Source organism: Harpegnathos saltator, unplaced genomic scaffold (assembly GCF_003227715.2).
Source record: "Harpegnathos saltator strain DR-91 unplaced genomic scaffold, Hsal_v8.6 scaffold71, whole genome shotgun sequence".
Classification (NCBI taxonomy): Eukaryota; Metazoa; Arthropoda; class Insecta; order Hymenoptera; family Formicidae; genus Harpegnathos; species Harpegnathos saltator.
The window spans coordinates 1,288,579-1,309,152 of record NW_020230549.1 but is presented as its reverse complement, the minus strand read 5'-3'; the positions used below and the strand labels follow the sequence as shown (position 1 = coordinate 1,309,152).

The 20,574-nt window shown below is 42.6% G+C and overlaps 3 protein-coding genes across 7 annotated transcripts; 1 reads left to right on the top strand and 2 right to left on the bottom strand.

Moving 5' to 3' along the window:
- Window positions 1-63: 63 nt before the first annotated feature.
- Rnb (BTB/POZ domain-containing protein Rnb) lies at window positions 64-5,178 on the bottom strand. The gene is made up of 6 exons (XM_011155701.2): window positions 4,571-5,178; window positions 3,691-3,911; window positions 2,861-3,619; window positions 2,478-2,662; window positions 2,044-2,299; window positions 64-1,944 (listed from the first exon to the last, which is right to left on the bottom strand). Exons 1-6 carry the CDS (start codon window positions 4,805-4,807, stop codon window positions 1,005-1,007), a joined length of 2,598 nt encoding a protein of 865 aa, XP_011154003.1. The 5' UTR covers window positions 4,808-5,178; the 3' UTR covers window positions 64-1,004.
- On the top strand, window positions 4,684-7,049 carry Pex11c (peroxisomal biogenesis factor 11c). Of its 3 annotated transcripts, none has more exons than XM_025305730.1 (6): window positions 4,684-4,736; window positions 5,185-5,317; window positions 5,618-5,826; window positions 6,038-6,216; window positions 6,334-6,405; window positions 6,489-7,049. In XM_025305730.1, exons 3-6 carry the CDS (start codon window positions 5,650-5,652, stop codon window positions 6,703-6,705), a joined length of 645 nt encoding a protein of 214 aa, XP_025161515.1. In that variant the 5' UTR covers window positions 4,684-4,736; window positions 5,185-5,317; window positions 5,618-5,649; the 3' UTR covers window positions 6,706-7,049. The 3 variants fall into 3 exon arrangements, with proteins under 3 accessions (XP_025161515.1, XP_025161513.1, XP_025161514.1); XM_025305728.1 differs by having other exon boundaries at window positions 5,543-5,826; XM_025305729.1 differs by having other exon boundaries at window positions 5,185-5,334; window positions 5,543-5,826.
- A 4,963-nt stretch (window positions 7,050-12,012) lies between these two features.
- Window positions 12,013-20,184, bottom strand: orb (polyadenylation element binding protein orb). 3 transcript variants are annotated; one of them, XM_011155706.3, is made up of 12 exons: window positions 19,617-20,184; window positions 16,972-17,293; window positions 16,196-16,365; window positions 14,753-15,018; window positions 14,080-14,209; window positions 13,621-13,804; window positions 13,229-13,458; window positions 13,016-13,108; window positions 12,764-12,929; window positions 12,539-12,666; window positions 12,359-12,439; window positions 12,013-12,190 (listed from the first exon to the last, which is right to left on the bottom strand). In XM_011155706.3, the coding sequence occupies exons 1-12, from the start codon at window positions 19,635-19,637 to the stop codon at window positions 12,020-12,022; spliced, it is 1,962 nt and encodes a 653-aa protein (XP_011154008.2). In that variant the 5' UTR covers window positions 19,638-20,184; the 3' UTR covers window positions 12,013-12,019. The 3 variants fall into 3 exon arrangements, with proteins under 3 accessions (XP_011154008.2, XP_011154005.2, XP_011154007.2); XM_011155703.3 differs by having other exon boundaries at window positions 13,621-13,951; window positions 19,617-20,183; XM_011155705.2 differs by lacking the exon at window positions 19,617-20,184 and adding an exon at window positions 17,786-17,963 and having other exon boundaries at window positions 13,621-13,951.
- Between the last annotated feature and the right edge of the window lie 390 nt (window positions 20,185-20,574).

Here is a 20,574-nt window from a genome sequence, read left to right as displayed (position 1 = left end):
AAACTCTAAAAATTTAAAATATGTCGTATCGTATGTGCGCGCGCGCGTGTATGTGTGTGTGTGTATGTACGCGCGCGTGTGAGATACAGTGGAACCCCACCGTTACTGCGGGTTAAGATTTAAAAATTTCATAATTTTTATTTCCGTCAGTGCATATATACAAATGCTTCAAGCACATGTATGCGGCCGTTAGGAATACATCTCTGATGTGTTTAGTATAGTTCACGTAGTATATACAGCATTAACATAGATACAATATCGTTGTGAATACACATAATCGTTCGGCAATTTGCACGGTTTCGCGGGTAATGAGAAGTCCATTAAAATGGACAAATGAACTGTAAACCGTAACGATCAGTTTACTCGTCCGTGTCTTTTCTCCCCAGAGACCGTTTCAAATGTTTAGATACATTCAGACCAAGACAGGATCGTAAAACTCTTAACCTGACGTTGTGTCCGAAAATGCTCGTGCACGTTTCTTTTTCTTCCCTTTTATACGTTCACATCTTACGAGATACAACAGACTTCATCTATATATAAATAAATATTAGTAAAAAGCCTTAAATAGATATTAAATAGTCTAATGTACAATTTCTTGGGTTCTTGGGGTTTCTCCCCGAGTAAAATAAGCATTGTCAAATCAGAGGTCAAAAGAATGTTAATCTTAAGAGAGACGACCTTTTCCTATTAAAAACTTTAATTCCCACGGCTGCGTTTAGAAAGCACAACGGTCGAGCGGACGCTCACTGTCATCGGAAAGTTCTCCTAGATCTTATCACAAACCTAAAAGTACATCTCACAATCAGAGGCAACGATCACTCAATGATTGCACAACCGCTGTGCTTTCCGAGCGCACCCAGTGACTTTTGGCCGATCATCCCGAACGATTACGTTACATGTATTATAAGCGATAAACAAATCTATTCTACAAATCGAATGACCGCCGGACGCGCGTCGGTCGCGCGTCACACGATTGCACATATGTATTCCGGATTCACCGGGATCTAAGGTTGGCACAACACGTCCATAATAATTTCCCGGATGTCGCATAGAAATTCCTCGAAGGCGTCCATCACGGAGAAGTCGCAGAACGCTTGTATGGCTTGACCGTTCGTCATGTCCGCGGTGAGGAAAGTTTTCACACAGCAGGAACGGAGCTCAGGGCAGGCATTGGTCCTGGCCCAGCACCAGGCGCGACTAAAGTTCTCATAACTGAGCTCGGAGACCGAGCTGTCGGTGAGAGCGTCCGACAGGTCTGGCATGAGGAATTTATCAGCTAACAGCACCGCATCTAACATCGATTCGATGCTGCAATGCTTGTACGCGGCTCCGGTCGCCGCGAGTATCAGGGTATTAAGCCCGTCCCGCGAGGCGTTCCTCAGTCTGACTCGTCGTTTGCCAGACTCGCTAAAGTTGCCCTCCAGCATCGCGGAGAAGGCGTCTGAGCGTTGGCAAAGAACACGTCTGCAGGCGTCCACGGATGTACCGTCGTCCAGCTCGAACGTCACGATCGGCAGCGGCTGCGGGTTGCTGTTCTCGAGAGAATAGTCGCGAAACAGACCGCTCGCGGTTATCGGGCACTTCTCCACCGTTTCCGGGCGCACCCGCAGCGACACCGCCAGCCGGCAGATCGACCAGACCGCTCGTTCATGCAGCTCGTGCATCGGCTCGCTCAACAAACGGAGTATCATCTGCAGTCCACCGTGGTTGTGCAACAGCGACCTAAGAGTGACACGCGATTGCACGATGAGGAACGGTATCGAAACCGCGAAGATCAACTTGTGCCGTTCTTCGCCGCGCAGCAGCACCGATGACAACTGACCGATGGCACCGCCGGTCTCTGCCACTTCGCGCAAGTGCTGCAAGTACTCTTCCCGTTCTGGCATGCCATGCGTGTCGAACACGAAACCCTGCTTCAGCAGCGGTATGAAGTACGTCGCGTTCCTGTGAACGAAAGGACGCCGTCAGAGAGTTACGTACTAAGCACGAAGAGATGAGAGAACGGCAACCTGGCGCAGGCACTTTCTTGTTGATCGTTCTTACCGCACGATCGTGTTTAGTATCGTGATGGCTTTCTCATTTTTCGTACGGTTTATGTAAATTAACAGGGACTTGATGGTCATGGGCTCGGCCAGTCTATCAATGGGTTGGGGAAGCAAACTCATTCTATACAACAGCATCAACACCGTGGAATCGCAGAGGACCCCTTTGCTAGACTTCTCAGAGTCGCGTGAGTTGTCCGCGTTGACGGTCAGGGACTTGCAACTCTTCAGGGAATCCGCTTCTTCGTCCTGCGGCTCTGCAACGAGATCACGTAGAATTACAATATAAAACTCATACATGTTCTTTTCTGCAGCGCAGATAAATTCATGCTTTGAAATTTTCCGCTATATTTTTCTCTCTTTCTCAAACTTTGTCGCTCGCGTCGCTCATGAATCTAAAAGGTTTCGCTACTCGTATTAGTGACAGTTTCTCACCTTCGTCGTCGCCCCATTCTGTATCGCTGTAAACCGGGCTATAATTATCATCCCCGATATCAGTCTCCATCATGGAATCATAATAGAGTAACGGCGGTGTGCTAGGTGGCGACGAGGAAACGCTAGTGGAGCTTCCTGGACTTGAGTCACCATCGAAACGGTGCAAGGTATAGTACCTGCTATACCTGTAAAATGTAATACAATATAATGCAACGCAGTGCAAGATAATACAATCTAATAATACAATTCAAGCCAATTAATTAGACAATTATTGTGAAATATTTTTTTTCTTTTTTTGAATTTTTGCAGCTCTTCGAATTATACTTACTGTTGTATCATAAAGTACACATAATGCTATATGTGTAACTATAAAAAATACTCACCTGCCCTCGCTGATCCGACTGTACTTCCGACAAGGTGTGGAGCCGTAACAGCGTTTGTTCGACATGTTGCTATTATTAATAGGGCTCAAATCGCTTGCTTCGTCAGCAACCGTAGTATCGGCGACTGAATCCGACAGTTTCGTCATCAAGACCTCTAGCAGGCCGTGTTTCGCCAATGTGACGATGCTGTTGTCACAATATGCGAACTGCAAGAGGGCGTCCAGGAGCATGGGGTGATACTTTTCGAGCTCGGGTTGCTTCAGCAGCATCACGAACACCTCCAACCCGCCAGCAGCCTTCATTTTCAAACGGTGCACGGATTCTTGGCAGAACAGGCATAGGGTAACCAGTACTTGCCTGGATAGTTCACCATCCGTGCTGCCATTTCTAGTGAGAGTTATAAGCAGTTCCGCGGCACCTAAAGTACCTAACACTAACCGACAGCCCGTTAACAAGCAAAGACTACAAAGGCACTTAATGGCCAGGTTATTGCCATTTCTGCAGCACCGTATGAGAGTCTTGTAACCCTGTTTGTCTTTGTCCGCCTCCATTTGCGCGCTGCAACGCACAAGGTCAGCGATCTCGTCTTGTGTGACGAGGAACGTGCACATGGCTTTGAGACATACGTCTACAAGCTCTGCATACTTAGTGTCCACATTTGCTTTTTCTTTGGCCATGACAAATAACTGGGCAATCAGTCTGACTGCCTGTAATTGTAAAATCTGCTCCCTGCTACCTTCATAAATACTCCAAATGTTTCTGCAATTATTAGAACAGTAAATGTGAGACATGACAAATAAATAATTGGCAACAAACATTTTCTTTCTTACCTTATAGCTCTGATAGCCATTAAATAAGTTTGCCTATTTGTTTTTAACTTTAAAAACATTGTTAATGGTTCTACTACTCCGCTGTTATACAACAATTTTGCATGCCAGCTACACTCTGACAAGTTACCAACAAGTCTGCAAACACGGCAGTGTACTGTGGAATCCAATGTGTGATTTTTCATGATATGTATCACATTGTCTCCTATATTGCTATCTCGTACCTGAAAAATATATTTATGCATCAATATATTCAATGTTTAGATAGAAAAAAAATGAGAAATATTATCTATTAAGTTTATACTATAACGCATAAGTTAATTTTGACATTTGTACCCAATACGAAAATTTATTTCCATAAAAATGAAAAAAATCTCTTCAAAGATCAATTTTCCTACTAGATACCAAAGAATGCTCTAAAAAAGAATGTTCTAAAGCTCGTAAATTTAGAAAAATTAATTATTCATTAAGAATTAATTATTCATTATTTATTAAAATAACTATTCATTAAAAATTAATTCTATTTCGAAATTAATTATTTAATTTAATTTAATTTAATTTTATTTCACTTTAATTTAATTTAATTTTAAATATCGTAATGTAGATTTAGAGCATTTCTCACTAATATTGTATTTTTAAATATATTTTTGTCAGATGTTCTATTTATATTATTACTGTCGATATAATTGTATATTTAGCAATTTTTAGTACATGCTAACGCGTAATAATAGTAGCAATCGAAACGATCAAATTCAGTAATAATAATAATAATAACAACATGTACGCACCCTATTGTAACAGCTACTAACTACGATCCTGGCATGAATACAAAATCGTACTCCAAATGATCGATAGCTAGTACAAAAATAAAAAAAGGACATACCTTGTCCCTGGCATCCGAGGATATACAGGCGTTTGCCAGAATGCTTAGGCACATGTTGAGTATGGTGCTGTTTGGGCTCCGCAATAAATTCACAAGGATGCTAAGGCCACCGTGCTTGGTGAAATTTTTACAACGCAATGGCTCGTTCCTGAGCTGGGAGAGGCAGGTAACGATACCACTCTTGCTGTTCGCTCGAACATGCTCTTTCAGCGCTTGCACATCCAACGACTCCGACATTGTCGTGTCCTTCCTCGTTAATGATATTGCGCGTAATCGTCCGTATGCGGAAATTTAAGATTATTCCGATCGAAAAATGGGATTATTCGCGGTGTAACATAACCTCAAAATCGCGCCGCCCCACGCGAGCGAACGTAAGCTCGCTTGTTCAACGTCACACGTGTGCTTCGTAAGTCGCAAATTATCGCGATTGGTAATTTTCTCTTTTGTACATCCTATTGTAATTGACATGAGACACCGCTAGATGACGCCAAGCACCTGAACCGAAATTGTAGCATGGCCGCTCTCAGGGTTCTCTTTAATATAGGCTGCGTTCCGATATTCACTGCCAGCATTGAAATTCTATGACATATGCGACACAAACTATATATTTTCAGTACTGGCAGTGAATTTCGGAACGCAGCCATAGAATTTTTAGTTTATATCAGGCTAGTTTGCCTATTATTTAAACATATTACATATATTAAACTAATGTTACGTAAAGCTATCTGGAAATTGCTTGTTTTTTAGGTACGTAAGTTTTTTAGGTGCGTAAAATTAACTGTGAGAGCCTCAAATATTATTGTTAAATAAAATAAATAAAAATAGATATAAAGGAAACCAATTATATATATTAAAAAAAAAATATATTTTTTTTATGTTTATATATATATATAAAGATGTATTATCTATATTAGTATTTATATATTATGAATGATCGCAATAAATTATGTAATAACAATATCAATGTTATAGATTTTCAGACATTTTAATTGATATTACTATTTGTAAATATGAATGAAACAGTGAAATATGTTACTCATATGGCAGATTATTTGGACACATATTCTGGCAGAGACAAAATGTTGAAAACTCTGTCATATACAGCAAAGTTTCTTACTGTAAGCACTTCAACTAAGAATGTTCAAAAGAAACTTAAGGATATTGGGAGTGAAATGAGTGAAGCTAGAATGTTATTGCGTCTGTTGGATACTTTTTCAGCATTACGTTCTATTATAAAATATGGTTGGGGAAAAGAGGTAAAAAATTATACATGCCTATAGAAAAATATAAAATCAATTAATATATATATATATATATGTGTGTGTGAAATCTTAGATTATTATCAATTATCTAAAAAGAAAAATTAATATTATTTATTATATATATATTATTTATTTATATATTTATATAATGTTAGAGAGAAAGGGATAGTCCAGTTTTTAAATTTTATATTTGATCTAATAATAGGAGCCTGACAATTTAATTAGATGCACTCAAGTGCTGCAAAATACAGTAGACGTAGTCTATTGTGCTGCAGAACAGATTTATTGGGCTGGTGCACATGACATTGTTTTAATCAATGTCAACAAATGGAGTTTGGCTACAACTTTATTCTGGATATTCAGTATACACCTATCATTAATAAAGTAAGCAAAAATGTTCTTTAATATATATTTTCATGAGATTTTTAAAAATAGATGTATTTTACTTTTTGATCCCCCAATGATCTGTGTAATATTTCTTATTTGTATTTCTTTTTGTAGGTCAATGAGAAAAATTAAATATCTCCAAATATATAAAACAAATTTAGAAAGGATTCATCAACCTAATATACTGTAAGTAATGTGCATTATATTAACAATATTATCTCAAGAAATAATAGAGAAATTAACATATATTTATATCTTATCAATTATAGGAGATTGAAAGAAGTCAATAAGAAACGTAATTCTGAAGTATTAACGTGCACACGCTTACTGCTGGATCTTGGTTATGCTATTAATTACTTACCATCAGGTATATTTTGGGGAGAACGCTTACAGACTTGGCAAGTAGGAGCACTTGGAACAATGTCCGCGTTAATTGCGATTTATCAAGCTCTTCAAAATCGCAAAGAAGCAGAGAAACTTTCCTAATATGTATAGTTTTCATTGTTATCTCAATTGAGAAACAATATGGTTGCATATTATACACGGTAATTCAGGGTCCAGTATATAAACTTGGAAGAATGATTGGGGAGGTTAATTAACTAAAAGCTGATATTAACCGAGGTTCGAACTATTTTGTTTAAACCATGATTTATCGATTTTCATATAGCTAGTCGAGATTTGAAAATCATACGAGGGTAGTCCCAGAAGTATCTGACCTGACGTATAGATAGCGGTTGTTGTTTGAAAAGAATGACTGTGGTAGAAAGTACCAACCTTATAAAGCTTAAATTTGAAGTTTGACGACGCTACGTTGTTTAGTATTTGTTTCGCAGCCATCAATAGTGAACGTTCTCAGTGAATTTGTAAACATGGAAAAAATTGGTCATCGTTGTGTGATACAATACTTTCATTTGAAAGGCCTCAGTCCAACCAATATCACAGCGGAGCTAGATTTTATTCTGGGGGAGTCTGCTCCTTCGTTTACAACAGTAAAATATTGGGTGGCAGAGTTTAAACGAGGCCGTACGAGCTGCCAAGACGATCATCGCAGTGGTCGACCAAATGAGGTGACCACGCCAGAAATGGTGAAGAAAATCCACAAAATGGTATTGGATGATCGTCGACTGAAAGTACGCGAGTTAGCAGACATGGTAGGCATTTCAAAAAGTGCTGTACATCGCATATTGACTGATGAAAATTTGGACATGAGAAAGATGGGTGCCGCGATTGGAACAAAAACAGAGCGTCGTGAGGATGTTTCAATCGAGTGTTTGGCGAAGTTTCGCAGCAATAAAGCCGAGTTTTTGCGTCGATTCATAACCATGGATGAAACATGGGTCCATCACTTCACACCTGAGACGAAGGAACAGACAAAACAATGAACCAAGGTGGCTTGATGGCTATTTTGAGGAGCTCGACGATTCCCACTATAAACAGGGTATCGAAGCTATTGAACATCGTTGGGAAAAGTGTATTGAGCTAAAAGGAGACTATGTAGAGATATAAAGATATTTTTTCCCAAATTTTTTGTGTTTTCTTTGTTAGGTCAGGTACTTCTGGGACTACTCTTGTAACTTACCGATTTCTATTAAATTTAATCGAAAGTCGAGGCATATTTTACCAATCTTGTTATATTATGTAGATAACGATAAAAAAACTTAATGAAATTTTATATATTTTCCATAGAAAGAAACAACACTTTTTACAATTATTTCAAGTATTTTAATATTATTTTAATATATTTAATATATACTTGTATATTTAATATATTATATATTTGTATATTTAATATTATATAATATTAAAATACTTGAAATTTAGTATTATTACTGTAGATATTAAAATATATAACAAATTGAAAATAATGATTTTCTGTATGGAATTATAATTAATATTTCTATATTTTTATATCTTGTATCATTTGCTGTAGTACACCAATTGTATTATTTTGTATATATATATATATATATATTATATTTATATTTTTGGAAAAAGGAAAATTTTATTACTGTTAATAAAATAATGGGAATTCAGTGAGGTTGTGGAAGTAATTTCATCATTGTTATTTTTGTTAATAATAAATCACTCCTATTAAAGAAAACGTTTGACTCCTATTAACTCCTATTAAAAAAACGAAATTGAAAAAAATGGTTTAATTTTTGAAATTAAATAAGGCAATGAATAGGTGTTATATATATTAAAACATTGGTTTAGTAAATATTGATTTCAAAACCATCAAAGAATATTCGATAACGATATTGGAACAATTTATATGCAATAGGAAAAAGTTAAGCCACTGCGTAATTTATATACCGCAATAAGTGTTAAAGAGGATTCAATCGCGATCCTGTGTTTATTGTTGATAAATATAATTTTCTCAGGACAAATATCGCATGCATGCTATTGTGGCTCGAATATCAAATGGTTACATTTAGGGCTGAATGTGAATAATAAATATGGTACTTTTGGTTTATAATAATTGGATATAAATTTTTGTTTTTTTATATTTCAGAAGCTTCGTCAATATTTCTTTAAATGGTTTTGGGCTATCAGTTGTCGGTTGTTTACATGCGATAATGTGTCGTAAAATTTCTTATTTTTTACACATACGTCGTTAACAAGTATCGTCGTATAATCGTCGTGTCATTACGAATTCATTCTTAAACGTTATATAATAAAAGCTAAAGGATAGGAGAGGCACTTCTCGTCTGAACGAAAAACGAAGTACTTCGAATCTATCCACGATGTAATCTACGTTATTACAATGCGGTCTGTAGTCGAGGCTTGGTTGTACCTGACGTCGAACGTTCTAACTCTAATTAAATTTGTTCGACTATATATATATATATATGTATATATATGTGTATATATATATATATATATATATATATATATATTTATGCCACTCGACCTGATTCCCTGAAAAGCTTAACATTTATGCACGCTGACAATGGTCTTCACTTTCAGTAATAATAATAAATAATTCTGCTACGCGTCGATCAGGGTGATCGTGACGCGGGAATAACCGTGACACTAGAATATTTCTCAACGAGAGGTCTAATAATTGTTATAAAAATGGATAAAAGCGATGACTCTCTCACTGTCTCCCTTCCTATTTCTTTACTACATAGGTCATGTTTCATAAAATCATTAAGAACACTAATCGGCTACACCGTTAGAAAATACAACGATATCTGACATTGACTCCAGCCTCACGATTTCCCTGACTGACTCTAATAAGGCCCAGAATTTTAGCACGGCTGATAATTGAACGCGGACCCGTGCCTGCACAAGTTTTCGAAATCCCACGTGCTTACATCTTCTCAATTAAATGAACTATTCTGGTAAAACGAAAGACACGTTCTCCACGACTTTCTTTTTTGATCGTTCTGCGAGAATCGATCGTTCGATTAAACGCGAACGTAAAATTTCGAAGACTCACCATACAGACGGGCGCGTGTAATTGTCACAACTTACACAAAGATTCGGGCTCATTTTTACGTAGTAATAACAATTAGAAAATAATTTACGTTCGCCATTTCGGAGAAAATCTATGAGGATGTTTACGTTTAAAAGGCACGACTTATTGAAATTCTCTCAAACAACGCGCTGTATAGACGAGGGTCGTTAAAATTTGTTTACGATAAAATCTGCTCTATTGAAGTGGATAATACTGCTGTCGCGCGTAGAGCGTGTTTACATAGATTAAATATCATCGAAATATATCCATGAAGCTTTGTGATCGAGTGATCGACGTGTGTATACGTAATATTCTTCGTCGACGTGTTTTAAAGCACTTTTTTTTTTTTAAATAATCGCTTATATATGTAGCAACCACGTTATTATCGTCATCTGTGAATCATATACATGTGATATACTTAACGGGATATATAATATATATCGCGTATTATCTCCAAGTATTTTTCACTTTAGTGGATATTTGCTACACTTCGTATTTAACCGTCGCGTGCAAACCGCCTCGTCGTTATCACTCCGATGAAACAGTCTTGGGCTTGTTGTCTAACGATGCAGCCTCGTGCGAATGCACCTTCGTTATAGATAAATCGCGGCCGAGAGAATAAATTTTTTATTCCTACCGAGACTACTACTTTTCCTTGGCAACTCAGTGCGTTAAAATATTCTCATTATATTATTGTATCAATATATCATTCATCGCTAAAACAAACGAGCGCGTGTAACGCAACGTTAAAATTCAACTACGACGTAACTAAACGTTATTTTGAAAAGCAACATATAGTGAAAACTAATCGCTCCGACTGTCTTGATGTCACGCACCGATGAGAGACGGGAAGAATCACTGATGAGCGTAACGGCGACAGCTGAATGGTGAGAAGAAAAAAAGTGAAAATAAAAACAGACGTGGGACATGTATCTGCAAAAATATGATTTTTAATTCGACAAAATCGTATCAAAACAGGAGAAATTCGTGGTGAAGGATGAAACCTTACTCAAAGAAAAGATTTAACATCTTCATACATAACAAAAAGGAAAAAAAAAAATGAAAATAAAAATGAATCAATTCCCTACAATCCGCGCCTGAGAATCGTAGACCGTGTACTTCTCCATTTCGTCAACCGTTAAACAGTCCGTGTGAGCGAAACACATCTGCGGTAGCCGCTCGCTTCGGTTAGAAGAGCTAATCGATCGCGGCTGCTTGCGCTGCAATCGGATGTAAAGAGATACATTGTAATCTAACGTAAAAATTAACAATGTGTAACGTCATCGACAATCCGTATCGTAATGGAAGAACGATTCAGCGAGTTGTACAATATACAAATCGGAAAGAGCCTCCAGTTATATATCACATTAACATCGGATATATCACGCGCGCAATAATGACAAATAATTATCGCAATAATTACTTAGACACCGTTTTCTAGAATGATCTTTCTAGCATTATCGTAACAATTCATAAATTAAGCATAATATATTCTCTTATTCACACGTTAAACGTATGATGATGAAGCTATATAGATTTCCTGAGAATCTTACGTATCTCATTGAGCCCAGCTCAAATTACCATAACGGAGCTTTTTCGTCTCGCGTAAAAAATTATTGTCACTGTGAAAACTATTTTAACCCTCACGACTTTAACGAAAAAATGTGTGCATCTGTCTATGATATATGCGTAAACACGCGCATATACATAAGTGTGTGTGTGTGTGTGTGTGTATGTGTGTGTGTATATATATATATATATATGTGTTTGTTGTGCACAGGTGTTAATCGCTCCTGTGTGTATATGTTTTTTTTGCTCTTAATGCACGATCATGGCATAATCTAACATACTGTTGGCACAATATATTATTTCGCAATAAAAAGAAAAAAAATTGGCAAGAGAACCCGTCTCTCTCTTTCTCTCCCTTTCTTTTCCCTTCTTTCTATAAATGAGCGTACTAAATAAAAGTGCTCGAACGTAGTAAAAACTGCGTTCGCAATAGGAACTTTCTGTTAAACACGATTTCAATATCTATCATGTCTCCTCGCACGCACGATAACGATAATAAACCAATCGTTGCATTTGCAGCCAAAACTGACGATGAATCCCTATGTGCCTGCCCCCTGTATATCGTCAGATCAGCTGTCCGCGGCTCTGCGATAAAAAAACTTAGTCTGCACCCTGTTGCCTAATGTTCGAGATCAGGCGGCGCAACGTCGGTATACCGAAGAAGTCAAAAGGAACAAAAAGTAGAGGAGAACAACGGCGCGAACGTAAAGCGAGTACTGAACTGTGGCCGCGCGCAAACATGGAGTTTCTTCTCTCCTCGAACATTGCTCTTTAGATCATCGTCGTGCTCGACATACGGGGACAGCTGTTCATTCCGAAGTTCGGATTCAATCCTATCACTTGATTTGTCTTCGAGTTCCGCGTCAGAGGCGTATGATGCGACATCGAGTCCACGGAATGTTGCCACTGCCAGCAGCTACGGCAGAAGTATCGGAAGCACGCCTGAAAGGATGATTTATCAATTCGAAAGGTTCGAACAAGCTTGATTGTATCATTCAAAACGAAGGAGGAGGAGTCCGGCGCAAGAGAGAATGAAGAAGCGAAATTCTCCGAATGGAATAAAGACAATTTCACTGGTAGTTGAAGTAAAAAAATTCAAAATTCTCATACCACGTCGCGACAGAAATAATGTCCTTGCTGCACGACGCACACAGAGCATATCGACTCTTCGATGTACGGATCTACTTGTACCTAAAACATATGTTTACGTAAAAATATACGCAGTTGTTGTTATAAATATATAGCACTTGTCGTACACACGAATGATACAATGTATATATAAAATACAACCTTCTTCGTAAACTTGTCAGTCTTTATCTCAATGAATGAAGCGGTGATCGCTTTGAAGTACGACTGCTTCGTACTGAATGTAACACGGCCGGATCCTATCGGATATTTATACTTATCCGTGTCGATGCCTACGGTAGTATATTATTATTGACTTCCGCGTAACAAATTTCAAATAATCATAACACAAAGGCGCCGAATAGCTACACGAATGGCGGCGACAGTTACCCGCATAAATGACTCCATGGAAAAGATCATCCATGACTTTCGCTAATCCTGCGGCCGTTAGCATCCCGTGTAGCGCCCCGACGAATACTGTTTTATGCGCATCGAGTCTCTGCGATGAAGATTTGACGTAATTGCTATTCTCCAGGATCCATGGGATCACTTGCACCTGGAACGGTGAAATAAAGACTACAAAAATCCAGCCTTGATGATACTTCCAGGTATATACGTGCAACGTCCTGTCGGTTAACATACATCTTTCGGTTTGGAACGCTTCGAGATAATTTTGTAATACCATCTCTTGCCGTTGGTGATATCATGAGTGCAACAGGATAACATCGCTCTGACCTGAGGGAGGCACATTATTTATATGTTTTCGTGAGCTATGAATTCACTCTTCAAGAACAGAGACTGATGATTAAATAATATTAAGTAAAGTAGGATGAACTTAACGATACGATTTAGTACCTGTTTTTCTGATTCGAATATAATATACGCGTATCCTTTTGGCTGAGCGGACGGTGCTTTCGCTGGCCATTCAACACGGACCGGTCCGAATTGCTTGAACGTTGAGATCAGGATGGTTTCTGTAACATCCCACGGCACTCCTCCCAGAAACACTTTAGGGGAATAAGCGACCGGTTCTTCGGTGCTTTGCGGAAGAAAACCGCTCCATGTGCATGTCGGATAACAATGTGCTGAAAAATAAATAAAAATCAAAACAAGGCGCGCGCGGAGACCGACGTGTAATTAATATCATCATCGCGTAAATAAAAGCCAGTCTAAGTTCTCGAGAGAAATCAACGGTTATTCCTTGTAGATTTATCTTGTTGAAACTTCTTCCAGACATTGATACGCACCAGCGGCATTTCGATGGGAGCGTGCTACCCGATCGAGCGAGACCGGTTGAGCCAACCTACGCGCGGCGCTATTGAGACCGCCGGAACAGCAATTTTTCTCATAGTTCAAGAGAGAATTGAGAAAATTGCTGCGAGTCTGCCCGAGCCCGTGATGATGTTGATAATAATGCGGATTTGTTGGATTCTGCTGTAACGATGACAAATACTTTTTCACAGCCATACGCTCGAACGCCGTCCGATTGCTCGGGCACGCGTTCGCCTTCCCCGATATTATGGAGTCCAAGGACTGGGGGAAGCAAGAATTCGACGAGGAATTCAGCGACAAACAGTTCTGCGAATAAGTATTTTCGATAACATTAGAAACGACGCGTGACGCGTTGATTCAGACAGTAAAGGAGAATCGTGCAGTGAGAGAAAGAGAAAGAGAGAAATAATTTTTCGCAGAAAAGAGACACTTACCATTATTATGTCGGATAAGGAACCGTCTGCGCTACCGATGCCGCTTGCTTCCGAGTCAGCCGGCGAGTTGGAACGCGAGCCGTTACATCCCAGAAGATGAGAGAATTCCAGCGTCGGGCTGCCGCAGTCGCTGTACAATACCGAGAATCGTGACTCGTAGCGGGAGAATTCTGCGCGTTTTGCCGTTGCGTATATATTTATGATACGTGAAATATATTCGAAATATTTCCTATGATGAATGTTCCAATTAATGACCATGTAACATCATTGTGAAGAGAAATTAATCTATCGATAATAATACAGGTCCAAAGCTGAGGGACACAAAGTTGACACTTTGTCGGGAAGCTCAAACATTCGGGGTTTTAATCGTGTTACATTTTTCTAATTTATAGAAAGATTCCACAATTGTTGATCTGTATATTTTCCTCAGAAATAACGGAAGCATCATTAACAACACGATGGTTTACCTCTTTTTTACTGGCCTCTTTTTATTACTTTTTAGTTTAGTTTTGGAGAAGTTGGAGAAAGAGTAACTGAGATCAACAACAAACAGATATCTGATATCAGTAATTGGGACATTCACCTGATATCTCTTTTTATGTTACAATTCGAAATACATTTCCCTGGAATTTTCGCTTTGCGTATCATCTATTTCCGCGGTTCCTTGCTTTACCTGTACGGTGTGGAGCAGCCTCGTATCGGGCGGCCGTAGTATGACGAATCAGTAGACGATGACGAAGTACCGGGATACTGGAACGACGGTCGGCTGGTCGGCGAAGACGGCGTGTTTGTACTGTTGCTGGCAGTGGACGAATAGCTGTAGCGATCCGACGTGAAGCTGCAGGGGGTGCTGGGACTGCCAGGAGCGGTCACCGAGTTCGGTGAGCTGGGAGTATCCAGGGTCGAGGAGTTTGAGCAGAAACTGTGATTGCGATGACACTGCAAGGAGAGGCGTATAAATTAATAAGAAGAAGTCGCGAGAGACGTGCGAAGACCTCGCTATGTATGTGTGCGTGTGCCGAGAGAGCGAAATTGCGCAGGCCAGTCAAAACAGAAAGTTCTCGTCGCGCACGTGCGTGTTTTTCGAGATGCTTGGAGCACATCCAAATTGAAACGCAATATCGCACAATAGCCGGAGTGCGATCTTTTGAAACGACCATCGAGTTAACGTCGGCTCAGATTAAAGCGTAGAGAAACGATGCGCGTTCTAATAGAGCCGTTTGGCTCAGACCGACGGATTCTCGGCCATCGGCTGGGCTCATCCTTCTAACACGTCGTTCATTGCAACTGATGTACTCGGGGCGAGCGCGAAGCTTTATTCGCGAAGGTCTGCCGCGGATTTCGGTCTCTCCTAATTAACGCGAAATACTTGACACGCGGGATATGTGAAGTGCGCTTTCTTCTCCAAGCGAGGCTCCCGGCGCGACCTAATGCTTGGAAAATAAGCGGCACGCTCGAAATGGAGCAGTTGGAGTAACTCCAACGAGGATGATCATTGTTCCGGTTATTGCATCGACCGCGTGTGATAAGTGCCCTCGGCGGTGCGCTTTATGTTTTGCGTTTGTCATCTTTATCGCCGCTCTGTACGCAATACTCGCAACTCGCCGGAGCTATTACATACAGCAGCAGCGGTTCGTCGAATCGCGCTCGTGTGTCGGACGCGTTGTTCCGCCTCGTATATCGGCTAGCACTCGCGCGAGCAATAGCGTGTAATACGAAGAAGCGGAGAATCTTCTTCGTGAATATCAACGAGCGCGTCGTTAATCATCGCGCGCGGCGCGGCGCGTCAGTGAAACGGGATTTCCATATCGCCGCTTTGTATCTCAGTATGTATGACAGTGACCTTATCGCCATGCGCCAGTCATGCCGACTCCTACCGAATCCACCTACTCTCCGTCGCTATTTCATCCGCTATTCGTAATAAAAGCCGCGTTAAGTGTCTCTGTTCCGTTGCAGCGCGTTCCCAGTTCCAGCGGTGTTATTCAAACGACCGGACAAAGCGTGCGCCTGTTTTCGTGCAAACGCGCATTCAGTCGGCGGCATATTCCTCCTCGCTTCTGACAAATCTCTCGTCGGGGTTCACACCTCGAGCGTCGTTCGCGAGCTGCGATTTTACCTCATGCTGCTGCTGCTGCTGCTGCTGCTGCTGCTGAGAGGAAGATCCCTGCGCTGGGCTGTAATACTGATAATTACGGTAACTCGGGGAGCCGACCGCCGCCGATTGGCTTCCCATCAACGATCCCCGGGGCAAACCCAGTCCGAACATATCCGAGATCGCGCTGTCGCCTGGGAAAGAAACAGAAAAGAGGAGCGATTAGTGGAAAGGACAGAATTTATAAACGACGGAGATACAATTTTATACAATCGTATCTATCGGAGTCTTTTCGTACTTTAAAGCCTTTCGTGATTATAGGACAGGTTCTTAATTTCAATTCAGAATTAATTTAAATACCAACAAGTTGGTTAACATCATTTCTCCTCGTTGTGTGTATCAACTTTCATCAAGATCGAACTTACTCTTGGAAAATGGCAGCGTTTGAACCAAGCGAAAGACACGGAAAAACGAAAAGACTTTCCGGTACCTCTAATATTTTCGCGTTCAGCCGAACAAGCAAGCAGAATAAACCCTTGATGTACCTTGATGTTTTGTAATAATTACAAGACAATGAGTTTTGCTCTACTGAGAAATAAAACGAATAGATTCTCCTGTTCTTTGCATAAGTTTTTCAAGAAAGAACAAAAGTCACGAGATCAATTCTCATGCAATTATTACAAATAATTAGACTCAACTGCTCGAATCGGAGAATTGGAAAGCCGGGATTGCTCGGGTCCAGTGGAGCCTGATGTCGAGGATCGAATTAAAAAAAAAAAACATGCCGGCGCATGTCTTACCGTCAGTGTTGTTAACGTTCTTGTCGGATTGCGACGAGGAAGCCTCTTGGGAGTAACTGGAGAGATGCGTGAGCGGCGGCGGTAGGTCCAGCAGCAGATTGTTGAGCGACTGCAACTGATGCAACCTCTCGCGCTCCTGATCGCGCTCCTTTCCGCGCTCCCGCTCGCGGTTCTGGTTGATCTTCCGCAGCAACAGCTTGCTGCGCTCTCGATTCTGCATCGAGTCCTGCTGATGCATCGGATCCGGCTGGCTCATCGATGCGCCTCGATCGAATCCAAGTTCCGTCTTGTCGGTCTCCTCGCTTACCAGCGAAAGGTCCGACTGCAAAGCCGACATTCGCCGGTTAATATTCACGAACAGATCAATGAATAATTCGAGAGCCGAGAGCGGATCCCGAAATCCGGATCCAGGCAGCCGTTCCCGAGTCGCAGGCGAGCGACGAGAACACCTCGGAGATCACCAGCTAAACGAAGCAAACGCACGCGCGAACTCTTTTCGCTCTTTTCGCGAAAGGGAGAGCCAAAACGAGAGCGCGACTTCAATCGCCGTTCAATCCGGAGTATCGCGGCGAAACGTCACTCGTACGGACAAACGTAAATCATCGCGTGGCGATTAATGACGCAATCCAGAACGCATGGTACATCAACTAGCGAACCCGCTCGTGCCGTTTCCACCGGCTCGTCGAGATCAAGCTTAACCCGACTCTCAGCTCAGCTCGGGAGACCGAGGCTTCTCAACTCGGGTTAAAGGTTGAATCAGCGCCGATAGGAACAGGCAGGTTCGACTCACGAATCGTTCGACTCGCGCGATTACCTGCGTATTTTCGTCCGCGTGTTAACCGAGGCCGCGTCGCCCCGCCGGAGAAGGAGAGGAAGCTCGCTCGCTCGCTCCGCTCCGCTCCGTTCCGGAATGACTTCGAAATCGCGCTGTGTTCGCGCCGTGTCTCCGGCGAGAGCAGCTCCCAGCCTTTACGAGCGACGCGGACGTACTGCGCGCGAGCGCCGCACAAACAGGGCCTGAAGGACGCGTCACGCGCTCCCGGGCCGCGTTTGGAATTTACGAAAAAAAATTCCTCCGGATTCCCGGGCGTATCGGGACACATTCCACGGCTTTCCCGGAATTTACTTTTGAACGCAAATTCCGCCGCGGCAACCGCCGACACGCGTTGTACACGCGACGATCGTATCGTCCGCGGTGTTTACGTCACGCGGTGTGCGACGTGGTGGTGGTGCGAGCTCTTCTCGCGAGAAACCCCTTTCGCTCGCTCGCTCGCTCGCTCGCGGAAGGGGACCGCGCGCGCGACGGGGGCTTCTTCTCCTTCGCTTCTCCGGTCGTCCGGATTTTTGCCCGTCCTCCCGTGTGAGGGAAGCCGCCGAGAAACCGAGAGTGAACAGATAATAACGGTTATCGGCCGGCGACGAGAACACACGGCGGAGAGCGGCGGCGTGTGTGTGTGTGTGTGTATGTGTGTGTGTGTGTATGTGTGATCCGCCATTGCTAGAAACATTCGGCGAAAACGCCGACGGAGACTAACACGTACTTTCTTTCCGCTCTCGCCGGGGCGAGATCGAGCATAACTCGACGCCCGGCGAGTTGTAACGCCACGTACGCACACGCGCACACGCGCGCGCGCGATAATAAGTTGATTAGCACCAACTACAGGAACGAACGTAACGTTTCGACCGACAATTCCGGCATGACAGCGGGGGACGACGATAATGCAAGGATACGAAAAACACGACGAGTCACGCCGGTTAGGTTTACACCGGGGCAAACTACCGAGCGCCGATCCTCCATCAATGATTAGAGCTTGATTGAGCACAAGCGAGGCGACGCGTCGATTATCAGATACTCCGCAATTTTAGTCGGTTCGTTCCTTGCCGATCGATCGACCCAGATTTTTGGCAATCGCGCGCGGTACATTGATCTCTTCCTATCTACCTCTCTCTCGCTCGCTCGCTCGCTCGGTCTCTCGCCCTTTCACCCTCTCGCGTAACCTCGCGCGTGTGCCAATCTTTTCGACGGAATCTCCGAGGGGGCGCGTTTACGAATACATTCGCGAGGATATAAGATCCTCGCACGATATATCGCGCGACTCCAACATGTCGCGTGTTTATTTACGTTCGCGCGACGCAGGACACATTCCATCGCGTACGTATGTCCCGTGGTCGACATGGTCTCGAATTAATAAACGAGCGCCGAGAGACGCGCGCTAAGAGACGAGAGGGTGGCGCGAGAGAGCAGGATCGCCGGCAGCGAGAGCAACGATCGTAATCGCCGGGCGTGGAAGGCGAATACCGATCGGCTTTCGCTCCGAACTTTGCTATCTCTCTTTTTCTTCTCCTCCCCCGGTCCTTTTCTAACTCTCTTTCTCTCTCTCTCTCTCTCTCTCTCTCTCTATCCCTGAAGCTCGCGACTCTATGAATTTCTCCATTGAAACGAGCACAAACGAAAGCCTTACATGATATACCAAGGGCGCACGAGAAGATAACCGCGATAACGATCTGCGTCGAAGATGAATCCAACGCGAGTCCGAGTCCCGCGAGTTAACGCGATCGCGATCGCGAGAGAGAGAGAGAGAGAGAGAGAGAGAGAGAACGAGAACTGAGATCGGCGTGAATCGCGCAATACGATTGAAACTTACCGGCTGCATCAACATGGGCATCTCCGTAGCGATTCGCGGTGGGTCCTGTCGCGAGGAGGCAGCGAGGACTCGCAGGATGATGCGACGACCGGACGATTACGTGGGAGATGTCGGCTCGCTCGCTCTCGCACGGCCTCGACGGACACGAGCGAGTGAGAGCCGCGACTCGACGATCGGCTTAACAACAACGCGACGCGACTGTAATACGAATAGTAATTTCTCGACGTCGCGCGTGTCGCGAGAAGTTACGCGCGAATGATGACAAACACGCGCGACGACGACGACAGCGGCGGCGGCGACGACGGCGGTGGCGGTGGTGGCGACGGTAACGGTAGCGGTGATGGTAAGGGGGCGACTTTAGAGGACCGCCCCGGGTGATTCAAGCGCCGACCACTGACAACACTCTGCGGTTGTCGCCGTTTCGCCCGATATAAGCGGGATAATGCGCGTTCCGGGTTCTTGCGCGACTCGATTTTAGTGCCGACGACGAAAACGGAACGCCCATTCTTCCACATTCTCCGCTGCACCCCGAATGAGCTGAAGTACTCCACTTTCGCGCACTCGTTCTCTTTCTCTCTCTCTCTCTCTCTCTCACTCACTCTTTCTTTCTCGTACGCATGCACGCTCTTCGTAGCTTTTGAATGTCGCGCAAACGTGATCATTTTTTGGCTGCATACGGAAAACACAACGGTTGTACAACCGTGCAGTGAGAATCATCGATGACTGCTGTATACTGCTTTTAGTGCGGTACCAGTGGTGTATGTCTTCCAGAAGTCAATTACCCCAATCGTTGCGCTATTGGAACGCAACCTTTGCTCATACTTCTTACATTTTTTTTTTTCGAAATAAGAATCAAGGATTTCAGCGGAGGGTGTTGTAAATTATGAGAATATATATATATATATATATATATATATATGTATAGTTCGATTTGCGGCAAAATTGAATACTGCTTCGT